The sequence below is a fragment of the Phyllostomus discolor genome, chromosome 1 (genome assembly GCF_004126475.2).
Source record: "Phyllostomus discolor isolate MPI-MPIP mPhyDis1 chromosome 1, mPhyDis1.pri.v3, whole genome shotgun sequence".
Taxonomy (NCBI): Eukaryota; Metazoa; Chordata; class Mammalia; order Chiroptera; family Phyllostomidae; genus Phyllostomus; species Phyllostomus discolor.
The window spans coordinates 191,339,515-191,357,906 of NC_040903.2; the positions used below are offsets into that span (position 1 = coordinate 191,339,515).

Sequence of the window (18,392 nt, forward strand, 5' to 3'; positions counted from 1 at the left end):
TTTTTGTGCCCGTCTGAATAGTCTCGTCTTTTAAAAAAATGAACGTCTTGCTTATGTGATAGAAACTTTTAAAGAGGGAAGGATTGTATCCCTAAGTAGCCTTCTCAGCAAGCAAGATGCTCTCCAGCAGTAGCAGTGTTCCCCTTACAAACATTCTCTGCAGTGATCTAGAGCCTCCCTGGGCCCTGGGGGTCGGCCCCGTCTGTCCATTGTCACGGAGGGCTGATCGGGGCTGTCGGGCCGCCTGTGCCCACTGTCCTTTCCCCGCCAGTCCTGCCAGCTCTTCATCAATGTGCCCCTGGAGGCCTCCTCGGTGGACTACCACGCGTCCCTGGCCCAGAGGGCCCTGCAGGTCTGCCTGGTTCACCCCGAGCTGCAGAGCGAGATCTACTGCCAGCTCATGAAGCAGGCCAGCTGCCGCCCGCCTCAGAAGCACTCGCTCATGCAGGTAGGGGTTCCCAGGGCGACCGCCTGACAGGAGCCATCAGCAAGGGCTGCCTGGGAGGCGGGAAACGGGAGGAGGCGACAGGGCAGGCATCCTCCGAGCCTGGTAGCCAGTGGGCAGTCTCAGCTCCCAAAGCTGCCTCGGCACAGCTGCCCTCTTGCTGTCCCTTCTGGGCGTCTGTGTACCCAGACTGGGCGACTGCTGTTCCGGGCACAGCCTGACCAACCTGGCCCTCCCAGCACCCGGAGAAGGCGGGGCTCTGGTTCGGAGAGCGTGCCAAAGGCCCCCTGGCTCAGGGCCGTGGGGACAGGGACACTGCTGACCCAGCACGCACCCCACACTGCCGGTTCCCCCGCAGTGCTGGCAGCTCCTGGCCCTGTGCACCCCACTTTTCCTGCCTCAGCACCACTTCCTCTGGTACCTCAAACAGCAGCTCCAGCGCCATGCAGACCCCAGGTGAGTGGGCGCCATTTCCTCTGCCGGCCCGTCCCTCCAGCTGTGGCACAACGAAGTGTCACAGGGGAGACCGGGATGGATCACATCACCCCCATCCTCCAAGATTCGCTCAGTGCTCACGGAGGCGCCACCCATTGCGGTACATGCAAATGGGCACGTGGAGCCCTGGGCACGCCTGGGCTCGTCTGCACCCCACTCACGCATGCAGGGTGTTTTGTGGGGGCTCATTGCCTCCAGCATATTCCCAATCGCTCATTCCCTGTTGCCGTGTTCATGTAGGCCCCGAAAGGCAAATCAGCGCCTCGGGCCAGGCCCCAAGGTGTCTTCATGGCCTGTCCCAGCTGCCAACTCGGTCCTGGCCGGGTCTGGGCTGGGAGCCAGGGTGTCCAAGCGGCAAGGAGGAGTGGATTCCCCAGTAGTCCCTTCTTCCTCCACTTGTCTTTTTAGCAATGAAATTGGCCAGTATGCCATGTACTGCCAGCGGGCAGTGGAGCGGACCCTGCAGATGGGGGAGCGGGAAGCCAGGCCGTCACGCATGGAGGTGATGTCCATCTTGCTGCGGAACCCCTTCCACCACTCCTTGCCCTTCAGCATCCCCGTGCACTTCGCCAATGGGACCTACCAGGTGAGGGGGTGGGCGCGTGCCCTGTCCTGAGTCTTCTCCTATCCCTGTCTTTGGGGGGGTGGGGGGGCGGGTATCTTAGGGCCAGGTGGGTGTGAAGCCTCCTTAGGATCAGAGAATCCTAAATCGGCAAACCAGCAAAAGAATGGGCCCGGGACTTAGGGGGTGGGGGTGGGGTGATTAGTGCCAGTGCGGCGAGGGAAAGGAGCTTGAACTGCAAAAGCGCTCCACTGTTTGATGTCCTGGAAGTGGATCCTTTGAACCCATTGTGTGAACAGGGACGCTGAGACACTGACCAAAAAGGTGGCATGAAATGGCCTCCACAAAAGGGGCCGTAAAGGAGAACTGGAGCTTCTGTCTGATTCCACTCTCCGGGAGGCAGGCTCATGCTTTAGGCACGCACCCTCTGCGTGTGAACACGGAATGGGACCTTTCTTTGGCTCTTGCGTTCAGCCTTGCTCCTTTCAGCCATGCAGACCCCCCATGAGCCTGTCCCTCAGGAAGCCCCCTCTGGAACTAAGGCGTCTCCCCTGCAGGTGGTTGGCTTTGACGGCTCCTCCACCGTTGAGGAGTTCCTCCAGCGGCTGAACCAGGAGACAGGCATGAGGAAGTCATCCCGCTCTGGCTTTGCCCTCTTCACAGACGACCCTTCTGGCAGGGACCTGGAGCACTGCCTGCAGGGGAATGTCAAGGTGACGGCCTCCCCCCAGGCCAGCAGAGGCCCTCCTGAGCCACCACCTGGCCCTGGGGTTTTGGTGGTGGGGAAGAGCCTGTCTGAGGGGTGCCTATTTCACAGCCTGTTTGGTGCTGAGCCCAAGGCGCTCACCCCATTTCTGTGCCATGAAAAGTTGTTTGTGCCCTTGTCTTGGGGAGAGAGGATCTCTACATCCCTCTCCCTTTAGTGGCTGTGCAGCGTCCAGGGGGAAGCTGCTTCTCAGCTGGTGTAGGAAGGACAGGGAGGCACTTCTCCCCAACAGCCCCAACCGGTTACATACACACACACACATGCACGCGTGCACACACACGTGGGTGGACAGCTGTATGCCTAGACCCACTGGATGCTGTGTCCTGAGCTGGCACTTCACTCTTACCCTGTCTGCCAGGGCCTGTGCTGTGCCTGCAGGCTCAGCCACATTTCACCGAGACAGAGCCTGACAGTGCTTCTGTCTTAAAGGACCTTCGATGGGATTAGGGGCCCACCTTGTCTCGAGGTCTGAAATCAGAGTCATGGTTCCTGGTGTTCCTGTGAGTGTGTTGTCACACTTAATGGGCTGAATGCTTGGGTCCAGTGTCTGCTTTCTTTCTGGCAGCAGGACAAAGGCCTCTGTGGTCTTCTACCATTGCCTGGGCACACGGTGTCACCCACCTTCTTTGTAAATGTCCAGGCGGCTGCGAGGCTTTGTTCCCTGGGGGGTCTCTGGGTGTGTCTGCTGAAGAAGGGAGTGGTGGTCACTGGGATGGAATGGGAGCTGGTGACCCGAGGCCGTGGTGTCTGACTGGGACCCGCCTTGCCCCTGGGGAGCCGCCCTCCCCCCCCCCCCCCCCCCACCGCTGGGTGTAGAGGCTGAGGGACAGCTCTGCTGTGTGTGCTGCTCACACCACGCCCAGGCTCCACCTCTGTCTGTGAGGAGGTCGCAGGAAGCTGGGGTCCTGGGAGTGGTGGCTTGAGGCCCCACAGGTCATCCCCCATGGAGGATAGTCACCTAGCTCGGCCCTCCTGCTCTGCCCGAGTCCAGCCCTGCCTGGACCTTGTTCCCCTCCTTGGGTGCTTTTCTGACTTTCCTCTTTCGCCTCTTCAAGATCTGCGATGCCATCTCCAAATGGGAGCAGGCCCTGAAGGAGCTGCACTCTGGAAAGTCTGAGGGTGGCGCGCGCGTCGTGAAGCTGATGTACAAGAACAGGTCTGGGCACTGCCCACGGGGTGGGCCGGGCCTGAGGGCTGCCACTGGGGTGCGCTGGCAGGAGCCCCCAGATAGAACACCGCGTGGTGCTCCTCGGCTGGGAGCCAGGCCCACCGGGCAGCTCAGGCTCTCGGGCGGCGTGTGCACACACACAAACACACACGCCAAGAACACAGACCAGCCTCATAAGATGGCCACATGCATTATCTTAGGAGAGTGAAATTTTGTATAAGCACTCGATACTTAAGGCTAAAATAAATTGCTCTTATACCAATTCCAGGGAATACAGAAGTAGACATCCTGAGTTTGTATCAACTTGAATAAGAAAATTCTACCCTAGCTGGTATGGTTCAGTGGATTCAGTGCCAGCCTGCTAACCAAAGGGTCACCAGTTCAGTTCCCAGTCTGGGCCCATGCCTGGGTTGTTGGCCAGGTCCCCAGTAGGGAGCACATGAGAGGCAATCGCACATTGATGTTTCTCTCCCTCTGTTTCTCCCTCCCTTCCCCTCTCTAAAAATAAATAAAGTCTAAAAGAAAGAAAGAAAATTCCATCCCAGTTATGTCTCCAGGCAAATAATTTTCCATCAGTCTGTTGGATTCTTAATTCATCCAGTTCCCTGATAAGCCATGATTCCTAGTACCAGATTCCTTTCACCAAACGTAAATCTGACGGTGTATCCAGAATTAACCACAAACTACCGTTGCTCTGAGATCCGATAGCCCTACATCTGCTCTGTGTCGTGCCTGCTTCAATTCTTCTAGAGACAATAGAAAACAGGCTCACAAATGGTAGGAAAAGAGTCATTTCTATCTTTGCAAATCAAGGTAAACAGATGCCAGGATGACCTCATCTTTTTGGGACCCCAGTGGACTTGCTTCTCACTGTCCCCTGTAGGCTGTACTTCCGGAGTCAGGCCAAAGGGGAGATGGAGCGAGAACGCCTGCTGCTGGCCTTCCAGACCAGTGGAGAGATCGTGGCAGGCAGGTTTCCTGTCAGCAGGGAACTGGCTCTGGAGATGGCTGCCCTAATGGCCCAGGTAAGGTTCTGTTCGGGTATCAGGAGGGTCAGGGTGCCGTCTTTGGACTCACAGGTAGAACGCACCACACGGCCTGAAACAGGAGGTTCTGCAGGTCCTGTGGTGCCAGAGGAGAGGGTGGCCTTGCTGTCCCTGGCTGTGGAGAGACACTGACTCCTCACCCAGCAAACATCCTCATTGCAGGTATAGGCTACGTGCAGAACTCTGGCCCTGGAATCCAGAGTCCTGGGTTTGAGTCCTGGTCATTCCTCTGCTGTGAGATCTTGACCACGTCTCATCACTGGTCTATGGTTCTGTTTCTAGTTTAGAAGACTGAAAATAAAAATACCTCCATACCTACCCTGCAGGGCTGGTGTACTGAGTACAATTCTGAAATAATGCATATCCCATAATGTAGGTGATAAAATTTGTACTTAAAGCTGCCAAACATTTTAACTAGAATTAGAAAAAGGAACACACGTTCAGACTTTGACTCTTTTCCCTGTTACCTTTAAGAGACCATCTTGCCAATGGTATCTGGGATACCTGTATGGTTCCCATGGATCTACATGCTGGAAAGGAAGGGGAAGTAATAATAGCTGATCTTTAACATAATAAAAACTTATTGAATACTCTACAGAGGGCCCTGTGCTACATATTTTATATGTGTTATCCCATTTAATTCTCATCCCCACGGAATAGATGAGGATGTTGAAGCTCCAAGAGTCTAAGTAACTTGAGCAGGTTGTAAAGCTGTAAGTGGCAGAGCTGGGATTCGAGCCAGGTGTCGGACTCTTCAAGGCCACATCTGGAACAGTCTGCTCCGCAGTCAGTCAGTCCTCACTTAACATCGTCACCCAGTTCTGCAGCTTCAAGCAAGACTGTCTCCATGTTGTAACGAAATGACATTGAACAGACAGACCAGTGTTATTCAAGGACCTGGGATCTGCAGCATCTTCAATCCTGTATCCCATTGTTTTGGGTTGGAAGCCAAAATTTCTATATAGTGTTCCTTTGTCTGCCACTAGTTAGCTTTTTTGGATAAGGCACTTCACCTCAACTAGAAAATGAAAGTTGATCTAGATAATCTCTAATATTCTAAGACTCTAAAGTTATTTCTCTAGTGTCTGTGAAACGAGATAAAGGGTCTGTTCACAAGAAGTGTTTTTTCACATCCATTCCCACCTCACCAATAAAGTTGTGAGGTGATGATTTATTTCACCCGTTTGTTTCTCTCTCAGCAGCCCACCCTAACCCCTCCCCCCAGCTCAGCCCCTCCACATCCGGGCTCCTGACTTGTGCCACCCTGTGCTTCTCTCTCAGGTAGAGTTTGGGGACTTGGAGAGGCCCCTCCCATCCAGTCCTGGGGGCACACCCCATTTCAAGGCCCAGCATCACCTACAGCAGGCCCTAGACAGGTTCTACCCAAGGCGCTACCGATACGGGGCACCCCCTGAACAGCTGAGGTAGGCTGCGAGGTCTTGTGGGGAGTCGCTGTGGGAGGTGTGGGTGCGGAGCTGGGGATGTCTCGGTGCTGCCACAGAACCGTGTTGGCACTTCACTGTCTGTCCCTTCAGGCACCTGGTAGATCAGCTGACCACAAAGTGGGCCTCGCTGCAAGGCTGCTCTTCTCCAGAGTGCATCCGCATCTACCTGACGGTGGCCCGGAAGTGGCCCTTCTTTGGTGCTAAGCTCTTTGCTGCTCAGGTAAGTGCAGGTGGTTTCCAGTGGGCAGAGGAGTGACCACACTCAGGAATGCCCTGTTTCTCCTGGAACTGCTGGCCCTATCTGATCCTTTTGAGACCAGTCTGCAGCACCGGCCTGCAAACCAGCAACCACCAGAGGTCGCTGTCTCTCCACCCATTTCTGGCCTCCTCTGCATTTCCGTGGCCTAGAGCGGTTGTGATTCATTCGTTCCTTTGGGGCCAGAATTATTTCTGGGTGACCCACCTCTTTCCTTTATTGACTTCTTTCTCAATGCCACCGCTGGGGAAAAAGAGAGGCTCAACTAATTACAATGGCATATCACAGGAGGCCCCAGTTGGTCTGGAAAGTTGGGGAAATCTTCTGAAGAGGGTGACATGTCTACCTCCCCAGCCTTTTAGGTAGGAGAAAGGAAATCTGGATTGCTTTCCTTCAGCCCTGGAGGGGCACATTAGTCCTTCCAGGAATTGTCCGTTAAATTGTCACTTTCTTTAGGGTAGGGCCTAAGGCCTGTAAGATTTCATTCTTGCTTTCCTATTTCTTTTACAGCCCCTAGGAAATTGATTGAAGCAAAATGCACTTCTGCGGGGGGGGGGGGGGGGGGGGGGGGGGGGGATTGTGGGTGGAATGCTCTCAGTTTCCGAGAGCCAGGGGGAAACAGCCTGTCCTCCACGCCCATGACAGAGCAGCCAGCGGTGCTGTGTTCTGTAGCACAGAGCCCCCGACCAGCGCACCGTGGCAGGATAGGCTAAAGGTGCTCCAAGAAAGTGGCCTCCTCCCACCTTGGGATTGTTAGTAGGTAGCCAGAGCCCCAAGGCCAGATGCCTCCTGTACAAATGCCATCTTTTATGTTTTCCGAGATGAAGAAAAGGTTGGAAATCACTGCCTAGCAGGCCCCGGCACATGTCTTCTTCTTCCTCACAAAGCTCTCGTAGTCCAGAATCCCTAGTTGCGGAGGTGTCTCATGGATTTTCCTGTTTCCCCAGCCTTCCAGGGAGAACACCCTGGTGTGGATTGCCGTGAACGAGGACGGCGTCAGCATCCTGGACCACAACACTATGGTGAGGGCTGGCTCCCTGCCCCTGCTCCTGAACCGTCTTTTCTCTTCCTCTCTGGACTCAAAGGCCTGAGTCAAGTGGCCATGGTCCTCCCATCCCCACCCCCGACCCAGGCTCTGCGGCCCTCTAGTCTGGACACAGCTCATAGACATGGAAGGTGCAGGTGTATAGATTATGACCACGTCAGAGACCCCCTTCCTGGTTAAGGCGACCTGTGCTTAGAAGAGACTGGGACGCTGGTTCATAGCTCGGGAGGCAGGTGGAAAGTTTCCCTCGTACTAACGGGCTCTTTCCCACAGCAAGTGCACGTCACTTACCCCTACTCTTCAGTGATGACCTTTGGTGGCTGCCGTGATGACTTCATGCTTGTGATTAGATCCATTCCAGACCAGAGCTCTGGGAATGGCCACATTGAGAAGCTGATCTTCCGGATGGCCGCTCCCAAGGTGGGTCTGAGAGCTACTAAAATACTTTCCTCTAATCTGGTAGGAAGAAATGGGCTTGGGCCTGCGGCAAGTGGCTCAGTTGTTTGGAGCATTGTCTCATGAACTGAAAGGTTGTGGGTTCGATTCCTGGTCAGGGCACAACCTAGGTTTTGTGGGTTTGATCCCCAGTTGGGATGTGTACAGGAGGAAATCTGTGGATGTTTCTCTCTCGTATCAATGTTTCTCTCTCTCTCTCTCCCCCCCACTAAAAGCAATAAAAATATATCCTCAGGTGAGGATTTAAAAGAAACAACAGGTAGGTTTGAGATTTTGGAAGCTGGGATTATGACAGTATTCTAGAGGAGCCTGTCTCAAATTAAACTTTTGGCTTTGTCTGTAATCATGACTCTGAAAGGTTCAGGTGGAGTTGCGTCTCCGCAGCCACTGCTGAGCTGGCAGGGGAGGGGCTGGCCAGGGAGGGAACTCCTGTGCTCCCCACATCATCCTTCCTACTTCTCTCAAGCCTCAGCGATGTGCAGGCCTGAGTCGGGCTTGCTGTTCTCCTTGCAGCAGGCCCAGGCCCGGGGCAGCTGCCTCCTCAAGATGTTTTCACCTTAAGCCTCATTCTGTATGACAGCGGGCACTGTTTTTGTGCTTGGTGCCCAGAAATCGTTAATGGGGCTACACTGAGACACAGGTTGTACTTCCATCACAGCAGTTTTTTGTTTTGGGGTTGTTTTTTTTTTTTAGATTTTATTTATGTATATTTTTAGAGAGGGAAGGGAGGGAGAAAGCGCGCGAGAGAGAAACATCAATGTGCAGTTGCTGGGGGTCATGGCCTGCAACCCAGGCATGTACCCTGACTGGGAATCGAATCTTCGACACTTTGGTTCACAGCCCGAGCTCAATCCACTGAGCTACTCCAGCCAGGGCCTCATCACAGCAGATTTATTGCAGGGGTGACAGTGATAACTTCGTAACATTTTTGAATGAAAAGGAAAAACAGAAAAAATAGAAAAGAAAAAAAAGTTCTCACTATCCTGTCCCAAACTAGTCACAAAGGGGGGTGGTCTGCACATGCGCCCCTTTCCTTCAGGCATGAATTCCATGCAGACCTCTTTTGCCTTGAGGGCATCATTCCCACCTACTACAGGAAATGGTGGCTAGCAAAAATAAGAATTGCAGACTCAGGAATCTTCAGTCCTGATTTATAGTTCCTGACTCCCTTCCGAGAGTACCTGGAACCCCTCTGGTTGTGATCCTAAAATTGGAGTTGGCCAAATCTCCTCCTCCTTTCAGTACCATCCCTGCCAAAGGGGAGGCTGTGCAGACCCTGTCCTCCAGGGAGGCCCCGCCCCTAGTGTGGAGCTTGCTGAGCAGAACACTGCCCCTCCTGTCCTCAGGGGGTTGCTGTGCCTGTGCGTCTCAGAGGACCTCCAGAACTGCAGGCACCTGTTTCCTTGGGCCCTGGGACCTCACAGTAACGATCCCCTTTGGACATTTGCCCCCTGGGGGGAGCCCAGGAAGGTTATGTACCCTGTTTAATTTCTGGTGAGAAAGCCAGCATCCAAGCCAAAGCTAGTTCAATTCTTTTGTTTCTCTGTTGTCTCCTTAGATTGCAGAGGCTACTTTCATCATGGCCAGCTACATGAACCACTGTCCCGTAACTGTGAACCCACCCAACTACCCACCTGCTACCCACCAGCCATGGCAACTGGGTGGACAGCAGTTCTCTGCCTCTATTCCACGTGCTGCCAAGAGGCCAACGTTGCTGTGAATGTTTCTCCGACCCCTTTCCCCACCGCCACCTGGTACCTCTGGGGTTGGAGATATGTGTCCTGGGGCATGATACTACTGTGACAGGGCTAACGGCCCTTCCCTCGCTCCCACCCTGGTTTGTTCCGTGAAATGTGTATTTCAGTGTCCGTGAAGCCTTTCTCTCTAGGTGCCTTATAATGTGTCAGGGCCCAACTTTTAAAAATCCAGACCCAGTATAAAAACCACTTTCCCCCCCATGAGACTACTGAGCTCTAGATGCTGCCTGCTTCTAGACACAGGCAGGGGTGTTACTGGTTGCCAAGGGCATCAGTGCTGTCAGTCCAGCTTTCCCCACTGACACCCCTGGGAGGCTGGTATTCTTTATATTGTACACGGTCCTTATGTGGGATTTATACTTGAAGTTTTCCCAACATCCCTGAATAGGACTCAAATCCCCAATTCACCTGAACTCTGACCAAAGCCTAGAACTCACTAAAACTGGACTGCCTTTCCCATTTGGAAGGGAAAGGAAGAGAGTCATCTTTCCCCTCCCCACACTGCAAATGAGCAGGCGTTTTGCGGTGCTCCTTCTGGGCCACGGCTCCTGTCTCTGCAGCACGAGGAGCTCTCTCTCTCCCTGCTGGGACTGAAGCTGTTCTCCCTCACACTGGACTGTCAGCCCACCTGGGCACAAGCACAGGCAGGGGGCAGGTCTCACCTGACCTCTCCGTGTCTCACTTTAACTACTGGACAGGGCTCAGTGAAGGCTGTGCTCGCTTCACTACTGTAGGACGAGGTGGTCACCACTTGTTTCCCTGCTCCTCGAAAGACCGAGCAAATGCACTCTGCTGTTTGCTGCTCCATGAGCCACCAAAGACAAGTCAGAAACAGAAGACCTTTCCAGGCTCACAGGCCTGGATTCACTCATGACTTCCGGCGAACTTCCGCCGGGAATTGGTTTGAGGGCAGAGGACACCTGACATCTGTCCTAGCCTAACAGCATCAGGTGAACGAAACTGAAGGTTTCCTTCGCCTTTTGCCTTCTAACAATACCAGTATCCCCACACCTCCAACCGAGACCTTCTGTTGCATACAGAGCAGATGATCTTTGTTTCCACCCGCCCCTGACAGGAAAAAGGACAAAAGAGTCCACTGGTACTCTTGACTTGCCAACACTGGAGAAACTGAGTTTTATTTCACAGCTCTCAGGCGGTCTTACTGTTTGTCAATAAAGTGCTGGAAACCCTGTGGTTTTAGCAGTTGTGTCCAAGAATCAAGCCTTTAATCTCAACAAAGTAACTTGTGTGTGTGTGTGTGTGTGTGTGTGTGTGTGTGTTGTACGACGCAGAACTGCACACCAGTTCTGGAACTAGTCTATGTGAGCACATCAGCTGCAGCACGCTTCCCCTCATCCTTCACACTGACAGGCACAATAACAAAGCAGCACGTCAGAGTGGCTGCCTTTTACATGGACTTGACTTTGCAAGGCTGGCAGTCTTATAGCTGTCTCCCATTTCTGTGCCTGCCTTTCCCCCAGCGTTTGGGATCTAGTGGGAGCACTTCTACCTCCAACAGGCCCACAGGTCTCATGTACCACAGGCGTCTGAAGAACCCCTCCGGCGCCGTGTGCAAGGCAGAAATGACGACTCTGGTTTTGGAGTACCCTGAATGTCTCTGAGGCCCATGAGGATATTGTCTGCCTGAGAGTTTTTAAAATATTGGGATCGTGAAGAAAAAATAAGCAAGAATGGAGCTGTGTTCATACTGAATTTGGAGGTCAAGCTACTTCCCCCACTCTTATCTCCTGCCCAACCCTCCAGGAACTCTCCCGTAGTTTATGAATTCTCCCTCAGAAGAAACTGCCTTATAAGCAAAGGCTTCTGTAGTTTGCATGTTTGTCCTTCTTTAACATGCCTGGAAACCAAAGTTGAATTTCTGTCTGGCCTTTTTGTCTCATCTCTCTTGGCAAAAGGAGCTTTTGAAACCATACACAATGCTGAGTAACGAAGAGCTTCCGTGTGCTTGACGCCATGACTGGAATGCCATGTCCGTGTTTATCAATAAAACGCAGCCATCTGTGAACCAGGTGATTGTGTGTGTTTGCGAAGGAGATCTGTTTATTAAGAGAGTCATAATAAACTGGCCCTGCACAGACACAGGAACTAGGTGGACTGAGACTTGTCTTTGGTAGGACATTTCTTCCTGCTCACCCAGTACCTGAAGGACTTGACTTGACTATACAGTTGGAAATGGTCTTCCTCAGTAGATCTGATACCATTTTCCCATTGTCTTGCTCCACAAGTTTCAACAAAAAGTAAACTTGAATGTGCTTAGGAATTTCACAAAGTGCTTTTTTTTTTGTCGACATTATCTTTGACAAACCATTTTTTAGGGTCTCCCCTCGGTTGGGGAAGCAGGCAATACCTTACAAGGGGAGCACTGAATACACAAATGTTCTGCTCAACACTGCACAGCGAGCTGGGTTTCCAGTCACCCGCTCTGAGATCCACCGTGTGCGTCCTGGTTCCTAGGACTGTGTCCACATGACGGTTAGGATACAGAAAATGCACCGGCCCCTAGGGCTGAGCAGTCATTTCCCGTGGAAGACAGTCCTGGCCTTCTGAATGCTGGGACTCATGGGCTTGTGGGTGCGGCTTTCTGGTGTGCCAGGATCTCCTGGCAGCTCCTGTACACTTCAATCAAGCAGTCCAGCCGGGGCTTGGCACTCTGAATTCCAAAGGGGAGAAATGCACAGTCAAATAGACGTAAGAGAGTGCTTAGCAATGCTGCACCCATGTGCAGCCTCAATCTCACCCCCACCAGGGGGTCAGTGTGGCACATGGGGAGCTCAGAAAGGCGGAAGTCCAGGCCCACAGCAGCCTGCTGGCAGAGTCCCTAACTAGGCCCGTGGCCCAGCCTGAGAACCGTGTGAAGCAGGATCTCGAAAGACTGTTTTTAATCTGTGCAAATTCCATGATCTCCATCTAAGAGCAAGCATGAGGAACACCAAAGAGAGGCCCTCCAGGGAAGTGTCACAGCGGTGAGACAGTCCTCAGAGACAAGAAGGGCAGTTTGATATTGAAAAATATCTTGTATAATGAAATGTAATACCACCAAAATTAAAAGTCATAGAATGGGAAAAAGATATGTAGAAATCATATTTAATAAAAGTTTGCTACCAAAACATATAAATTGTTACAAATGCATAATCAATATCTACATTCTACTTGATTAATAGGAGAGAAATGGATAGTTTAAAAAGAGAGGAGATACTAATAGATAAATACAAGGAAATATGAAAAGTCTGTGTCATTTAAAGATACAAATTTTAAAAATTTAAATTCCTTTACTTGCACAATAAACTAAAAAATAAGCCCGCTGTTTGCCAGGACTGTAGGAAAACAAGTGCAGATTCCCCAGAGTACAGTAGAGTCGTCCCCTGTCTGGAGCCAAATCTCAAACACTGTAAAAATCTATGAAACTATTCATGTGCTTTAATAAAATAATTTTGAATTATAATGCAAAAGAATTTTAGCTGCTTTAAATCCTCTGTGAAACACGGCAGTGAGGCAGAGATAACTGCATACATAAATTATACACCTGTAAAGTAATTTATTGCATGTGTGTTTTAATAAAAGCAAGGCAAAAAATAACCTGAATGTAATTTCAAAAGTTAAGAATAGAATGGCTGAATAAACTGATACTCAACGTGATGATATACTTCTTTATAATAATAAGTAAAATGGCCTTCATAGATGCATGAAAATGTGCGTGTTAGTTAGACTTTAAAAGGAAAACACAAAACAGTGAACAGTATGTGTAGATCAGTAACATCTGTGTAAAATCATACTGTAGGACTGACAAAGCATTGGAGAGGAATGGTGATTTATAGGCAGAAGTTGCTACTTATTTATTTTTTTCTCTAAAATTTGCATTCATGGTATTTCTGAAAGTGTATTTGCCTCAGAAGCTTCTGGGATCCTAACTCTGACTATAAATAGCTATCAGGTATCTTCAAATACTGTGACAAGAAAAGTTTATGCTGCTACATCAGTAGCAGTGGGTATGCAGAGAGTGGGGGAAAGGTAGAGGATTTCTGCAGAGAAGAAAGTTAAGCAAAGTGCTCACCTGGAAGACAGGTACTACTTGTGATATCCCATGTGGGTCTGCCGGATCGTTCAATAAAATGCAGAGGTAGTAAATCACCTTCTGCTGTAAGAAAATAAACCAAATAACAGTGATCTAAGTAAAACTCACTCTGTCTTCTTTTTCATCAAGGGGCAGCTAAAACTTTTTCATAAATGGTTATCTCTAAATAGGAGAACACTTGATAGATTTTGAAGTGAGGGAGAAGTATATTCTTGAGCTTTAAATGAAAAAAGATGAAACAACAGCAACAACAACAACCAGAGATGATTCTGAAGCTGCGCCAGAAAATAAAGTAAATGCTGACATCCTATCCATGAAAACCTGTTGTGTTGCTTTAAAAATAAAGGAACGTGTCTTTTTCCAATATAAGTTTCACTTTTATGGTTTTTAGACAGCCAGCCCAGAAAGAAACACGTCAAATACTGGAACAGAGAGTCCTCAAATTTAACTTTTTGACATCTAATACTTTATGTATTAAAACAGTTCAGATCCAGGCACACCCCAGGGGATTAGCTCCTCCAGAGAGGCCTGCAGGACCACTTAGAATCTTACCATATAAATTGCCTCATTAATGATAACATCCTTCACCTTGCCCATTTCAATGAAGGTGGTGCTTTCTTTGCCAGAGGCATAGGATGAAGTCAGCTGGATGCCAAGGGAATCGATGATTAACAGAGTCTCCTGATCAATCTTCACAAAATGCAGGTAACCAAGCAGGCCTAAGAGGGTGATGAAGATGGCAGCAGAGAGGATCATGCTGTTCTGAAGAGAGAGCCAGACACAGGCAGTAAAATTACCAGGTGGTCTTCTGCATATCCTGCTGTTCAATAAGTCAACTCCAGGCAATGCTGAAAAAGCCTCTGTTCTGCTGTGAGTTGGACAGAGGAGGAGAACACCCTTGTGTTCTGTACAGCTATGAAAGCATATGATGATTTAAAACATCCAGACAACAAATGGGTAGGTCTGTGGAAGGGAACCTCCATCAGCAAGACATCCACCATCCCACCACTCAGATTTTTCTTCCAAAACCGCAACTTAAGGACTCAGACCGTTTCCGCTCGTGCTCCCTCAGAAACTGCAAAATCACAGACCAGACAATAATAAAACACTTAGCACAGTGTAATAGAAGCGACTCAATAACCACTCTCTTTCCTAATAGAACTTGGAGTGAATTGTGATTGGTTCCTACTCCTGCCATTGATTGGTTTGGAAATGGACACATGACACAACTCTAGCCAATGAGGGGAGCTCTGTGGCAGAGGCTTCTGGAAAACTAAGTCCATCTTAAAAAGAGATCTAGGGAAGATAAGGTCCCTTTACCATGAGGTTTTGATGTCTGAACTATTTCTATGGACTCTATCAGACCACATGGAAAGTTAGGCTGAGATGGGGTACATCAAGATTAAAAAAAAAAAAAAAAACCTGAGCCTTTTATGCCCCCTAGAGGCCTCCTACCTCCTGACTTCTTGTTTTGTTACATAATAGGACTCTAAATAGTATTTATTCCTTTGATTCTAAGTCCCATTTACTGCCTTTTATCATTTCTGATTGAAACGTGTTTTTCTATTGATGTGTGTTTCTTTCATGTGGTATTGTTTTCTTTTTTCCATAAAGCTATTATATAGAAGGATGGCACAAGAAGAGAATCAGTGACCTAGAATCAAAAGAGATTCAGTAATTTATGGCTCATTCCTTGAGGGCAGGAAGTGTCCTATTATTGTTCCTGACAAGATGCCCTCCTTGACCTAACTCTAGTCAAGCTCTTCTAAGTCGCTGCCCTTGGTGTAGCAAGAATTTCACTAAATCAGTTTAAGGGAATCCCCACCCTTAGTGTCTGATCACCCTGGCCTGTCTTCAGCAAGAATTCTGTCAAATCAGTTTAGCCAGAATCCCCCTTTACCCCTGAGGTTTCCTTGTAATAATTTCCCACCCACTGACCATAACCCTGCTCCTTGGCTACAAATTCTCACTTGTCTACTCTGTATTCAGAATTGAGCCCCGTTCTATACTAAGGTCTCTTCTCCTACTTTAATAGTTTCTGAATAAATTCTATTTTTTTACCACTTTAACTACTAACGGGCTCTGATTTTCTTTGAAAATATCTTTCTACTTTCTTCTACCTAGCATATACTAAATGTTAGATTAGGGGTCTCAAACTGTTTGGGCCTGTGATTTATTTTTGTCTGGTCCACCTTGAGCGAAGAATAGTTTTTACATATTTAAAAGGGTGGTTAAAAAAAAAAAGAAAAAAAAAACAGAATATGAGACAGAGACCTGTTAAGCCTAAAATATTTACAAGTTGGCCTTGTAAAGAAAAAGTTTGCTGACCTCTGTGCTAGATAACTATTTTTTGATTAATGAATGGAAAATGGAGAAATCTATATACTGAGTGTCTGATGTTCCAGAAACATCTACTTTGATGTAATTAAATGCCCTAGTATCTAGTACAGTGTCTTGTACATAGTTTGCACTGAATAAGCATTATGGAAGAACAGAGAGAAATAAAATTCAGCCCTGGCCCTTAAAGATTTATTAGAGACAAGATCAATTCATATATAAATATTTTTAGAAAATACTATGATGCTGACTATAAATGCATAAGAAAGCATTAAGGGGGTTGGGGGCAGTGGCAAATTAAAGCACACAGGAATGTCCCATGAAGACTTCCAAGAAATCAAGATGAAATTGGTGCAGAGGAGGTGGTGGTTACAGACACATATACTTAGTTGAGAAAAGCGAGAGGAAAGAATGACATTCTAGGTTGGAATAAATAAGGTAAAAACCTGGAAATTTAATTCAACTGTGAATTCAAAAACTGGAAGAAGGGCTGAGGAGCAATAAATGCTTAGGAAATTTGATCCATATCAGCTTTTTAGGAAGGTAATCCCTGCCCAAACTTTATTCTTACCTACATTTTTAATGCTTCATTTTTCTAACAATTCAATATTTATTTAGGTTGAAATCAGACATGTTTTAATGAATTCCTTCATCAGATTTCTTCTCATTCCTAGCTGAGATTCATGACTCTGACGAATAGTTGCGAATAGGAGGAAAGATAAGAAATTTTGGTACACAGAGCCCTTAAGAAGTGCTGCCGTGGAGTTTAAAGGAAGAGGAGGTTACTGAGTCCCAGGCACTTGAGGTGGCTAGGTGGTACCATGATGAGAGAGATGAGTACAAACGGGAGCTGGCATAAGAAACACACTTCTCTGTTTAAAAATTTTGTCTAAGCAAGCCCTCCCCAGGGAAGAGACATCATAGTTTAGTGGAAAAGAAAGGGTTTCAACGTCAGATCAGACAGCCTTGGGTGTGAAGCTGAAGTATGCCATTTACTAGCTTTGTGACTTGGATGTTATCAGTCTTTCTGAGCCTTGGCTTTCTTCTAAGGCTACAATAAGGCATTCAGTAAAGCAACTGGCACTCAGTGGGCATTTAATGAGTACTGTCTCCTCCTCCTCACATGACCACATGGCCAGAACCCAGGCTAGTATTAAAATTCAAATATATTATAAATGAAAAATCTTTTGGGGAGGGTTTGGAGAGAAGGGCAGTCCTGGCAACTCAACATTTCAAATGACTTACGAACAAACTTTTAGATACAGTTTGGTACAAAATTAGGGCAGTCTTAATTATGCATGTATCTATGCTAAACTGCCATACTCTGAAATACACTGTGATGGCAAAAAAGCTAATGGATGCAGTAAAGGGTGCAGTAATGGAAGCAATATCCCAAATATAAAAATAAACAGCCCTGCTGTACTTAGCTCTGATCAGACCCCTCCTGGAAAAACATATTCGGTTCAGGGCACTACATATGAAACTGAAAAGGGCAATAGGATGATCCCTTTTCCTTGAGTGCTGTCACAAAACTACTGCATGTGACCCTCACGATACTTGGAGCTGGCATGGCAGATATTAATTCCATTTCAGAGATGTGAAAACTGAGGCTCAGAGACTAGGAATGAGTCTGGAAATTGAGCACAGAAACTATCCATTCCAAAATTTCATAGTTTCTTAAAAGCACTTGAAGTTGGGGAAGTGATTGGGAGGAGGGAGGATTAGGCTGCCTTGAAAAACAGAGATTGGGAAGAACTATCAATATCAAGCTCTTAAATAAGTAACGTGTGTGTGTATATACAGATGCTACCCAAACACACACAGTGGAGACAATGACAGTTTCTGGAAGACTATATATAAGGCACTGTTAGCAGTGATTCGTCTGAGGAGTGAAAGTGAGGATGACCCACTTAGTTCTCTGAACCCTTGGAACTGAGTTACTATGAGCATGCACTACATAAAGCACATGCAAGTTAAAGTTTTAGGCTGCGTGCAAGGACTGGATGCATGTTGGGTGGAACCACACAGCGACCCATGTGAGGGTTAAAATACAGGAGCTCAAACTTCACTAAATGTAATTTAAAATGCTGTCCAGCAGCGGGACGGCGTCCCTAGAGACAGCGAGTTCCTGCCCTGAGGCCTTAGGTCTGGGCTCTATCCCAAGACCCCAAAGCCCTTCCAAAATTGAGTCCCGGACACCGACCGTGGAAATGCGCGAGGAGCTATTACCTCGCAAAGGGTGAAGAGTCCGTAGGCCGCAAGCCACACGGTGCAGGTGACAGAGGTGAGCGAGCGCAAGGAGAGCCGAGGGCAGCTGAGGCAGAACTCCCGACAGGATGGGGAGTAGTAGCGGCGCTGCAGGGCCAGGCGGCCGCCGTAAATGTCCGAGAAGCTCAGCTCGTCCTCCATGGCCGAGGGAACCCACTCAGCAGCGCCGCCGCTCCAGCCGCCCGCCGGGCTGTCAGCCCGTGTCCTCTCGCCGGCTCTGGGACCACTTCCGGAGAGCGAGGTTGGCCCCGCC

General features: G+C 48.9%; 2 protein-coding genes across 6 annotated transcripts in view; one reads left to right on the top strand and one right to left on the bottom strand.

Annotated features, from left to right (window-relative positions):
- Nucleotides 1-10,632, top strand: part of PLEKHH1 (pleckstrin homology, MyTH4 and FERM domain containing H1) — a 53,645-nt gene extending 43,013 nt beyond the window's left edge. For both annotated transcript variants that reach the window (XM_028507422.2, XM_036011149.1), the window contains 11 exons: nucleotides 272-448; nucleotides 804-901; nucleotides 1,349-1,526; nucleotides 2,060-2,215; nucleotides 3,324-3,424; nucleotides 4,320-4,461; nucleotides 5,764-5,906; nucleotides 6,018-6,147; nucleotides 7,131-7,205; nucleotides 7,502-7,648; nucleotides 9,243-10,632. In XM_028507422.2, the coding sequence (XP_028363223.1) occupies nucleotides 272-448; nucleotides 804-901; nucleotides 1,349-1,526; nucleotides 2,060-2,215; nucleotides 3,324-3,424; nucleotides 4,320-4,461; nucleotides 5,764-5,906; nucleotides 6,018-6,147; nucleotides 7,131-7,205; nucleotides 7,502-7,648; nucleotides 9,243-9,404 (1,509 nt within the window). In that variant the 3' untranslated portion in view covers nucleotides 9,405-10,632. The remainder of the gene's footprint in view (nucleotides 1-271; nucleotides 449-803; nucleotides 902-1,348; nucleotides 1,527-2,059; nucleotides 2,216-3,323; nucleotides 3,425-4,319; nucleotides 4,462-5,763; nucleotides 5,907-6,017; nucleotides 6,148-7,130; nucleotides 7,206-7,501; nucleotides 7,649-9,242) is intronic.
- Nucleotides 10,633-11,098: 466 nt separating this feature from the next.
- On the bottom strand, nucleotides 11,099-18,375 carry PIGH (phosphatidylinositol glycan anchor biosynthesis class H). Of its 4 annotated transcripts, none has more exons than XM_028507424.2 (4): nucleotides 18,101-18,373; nucleotides 14,087-14,296; nucleotides 13,514-13,594; nucleotides 11,099-12,112 (listed from the first exon to the last, which is right to left on the bottom strand). In XM_028507424.2, the coding sequence occupies exons 1-4, from the start codon at nucleotides 18,278-18,280 to the stop codon at nucleotides 12,020-12,022; spliced, it is 564 nt and encodes a 187-aa protein (XP_028363225.1). In that variant the 5' UTR covers nucleotides 18,281-18,373; the 3' UTR covers nucleotides 11,099-12,019. The 4 variants fall into 4 exon arrangements, with proteins under 4 accessions (XP_028363225.1, XP_028363224.1, XP_035867067.1 ...); XM_028507423.2 differs by having other exon boundaries at nucleotides 13,514-13,597; nucleotides 18,101-18,372; XM_036011174.1 differs by lacking the exon at nucleotides 11,099-12,112 and adding an exon at nucleotides 12,119-12,436 and having other exon boundaries at nucleotides 18,101-18,375.
- Nucleotides 18,376-18,392: the final 17 nt, after the last annotated feature.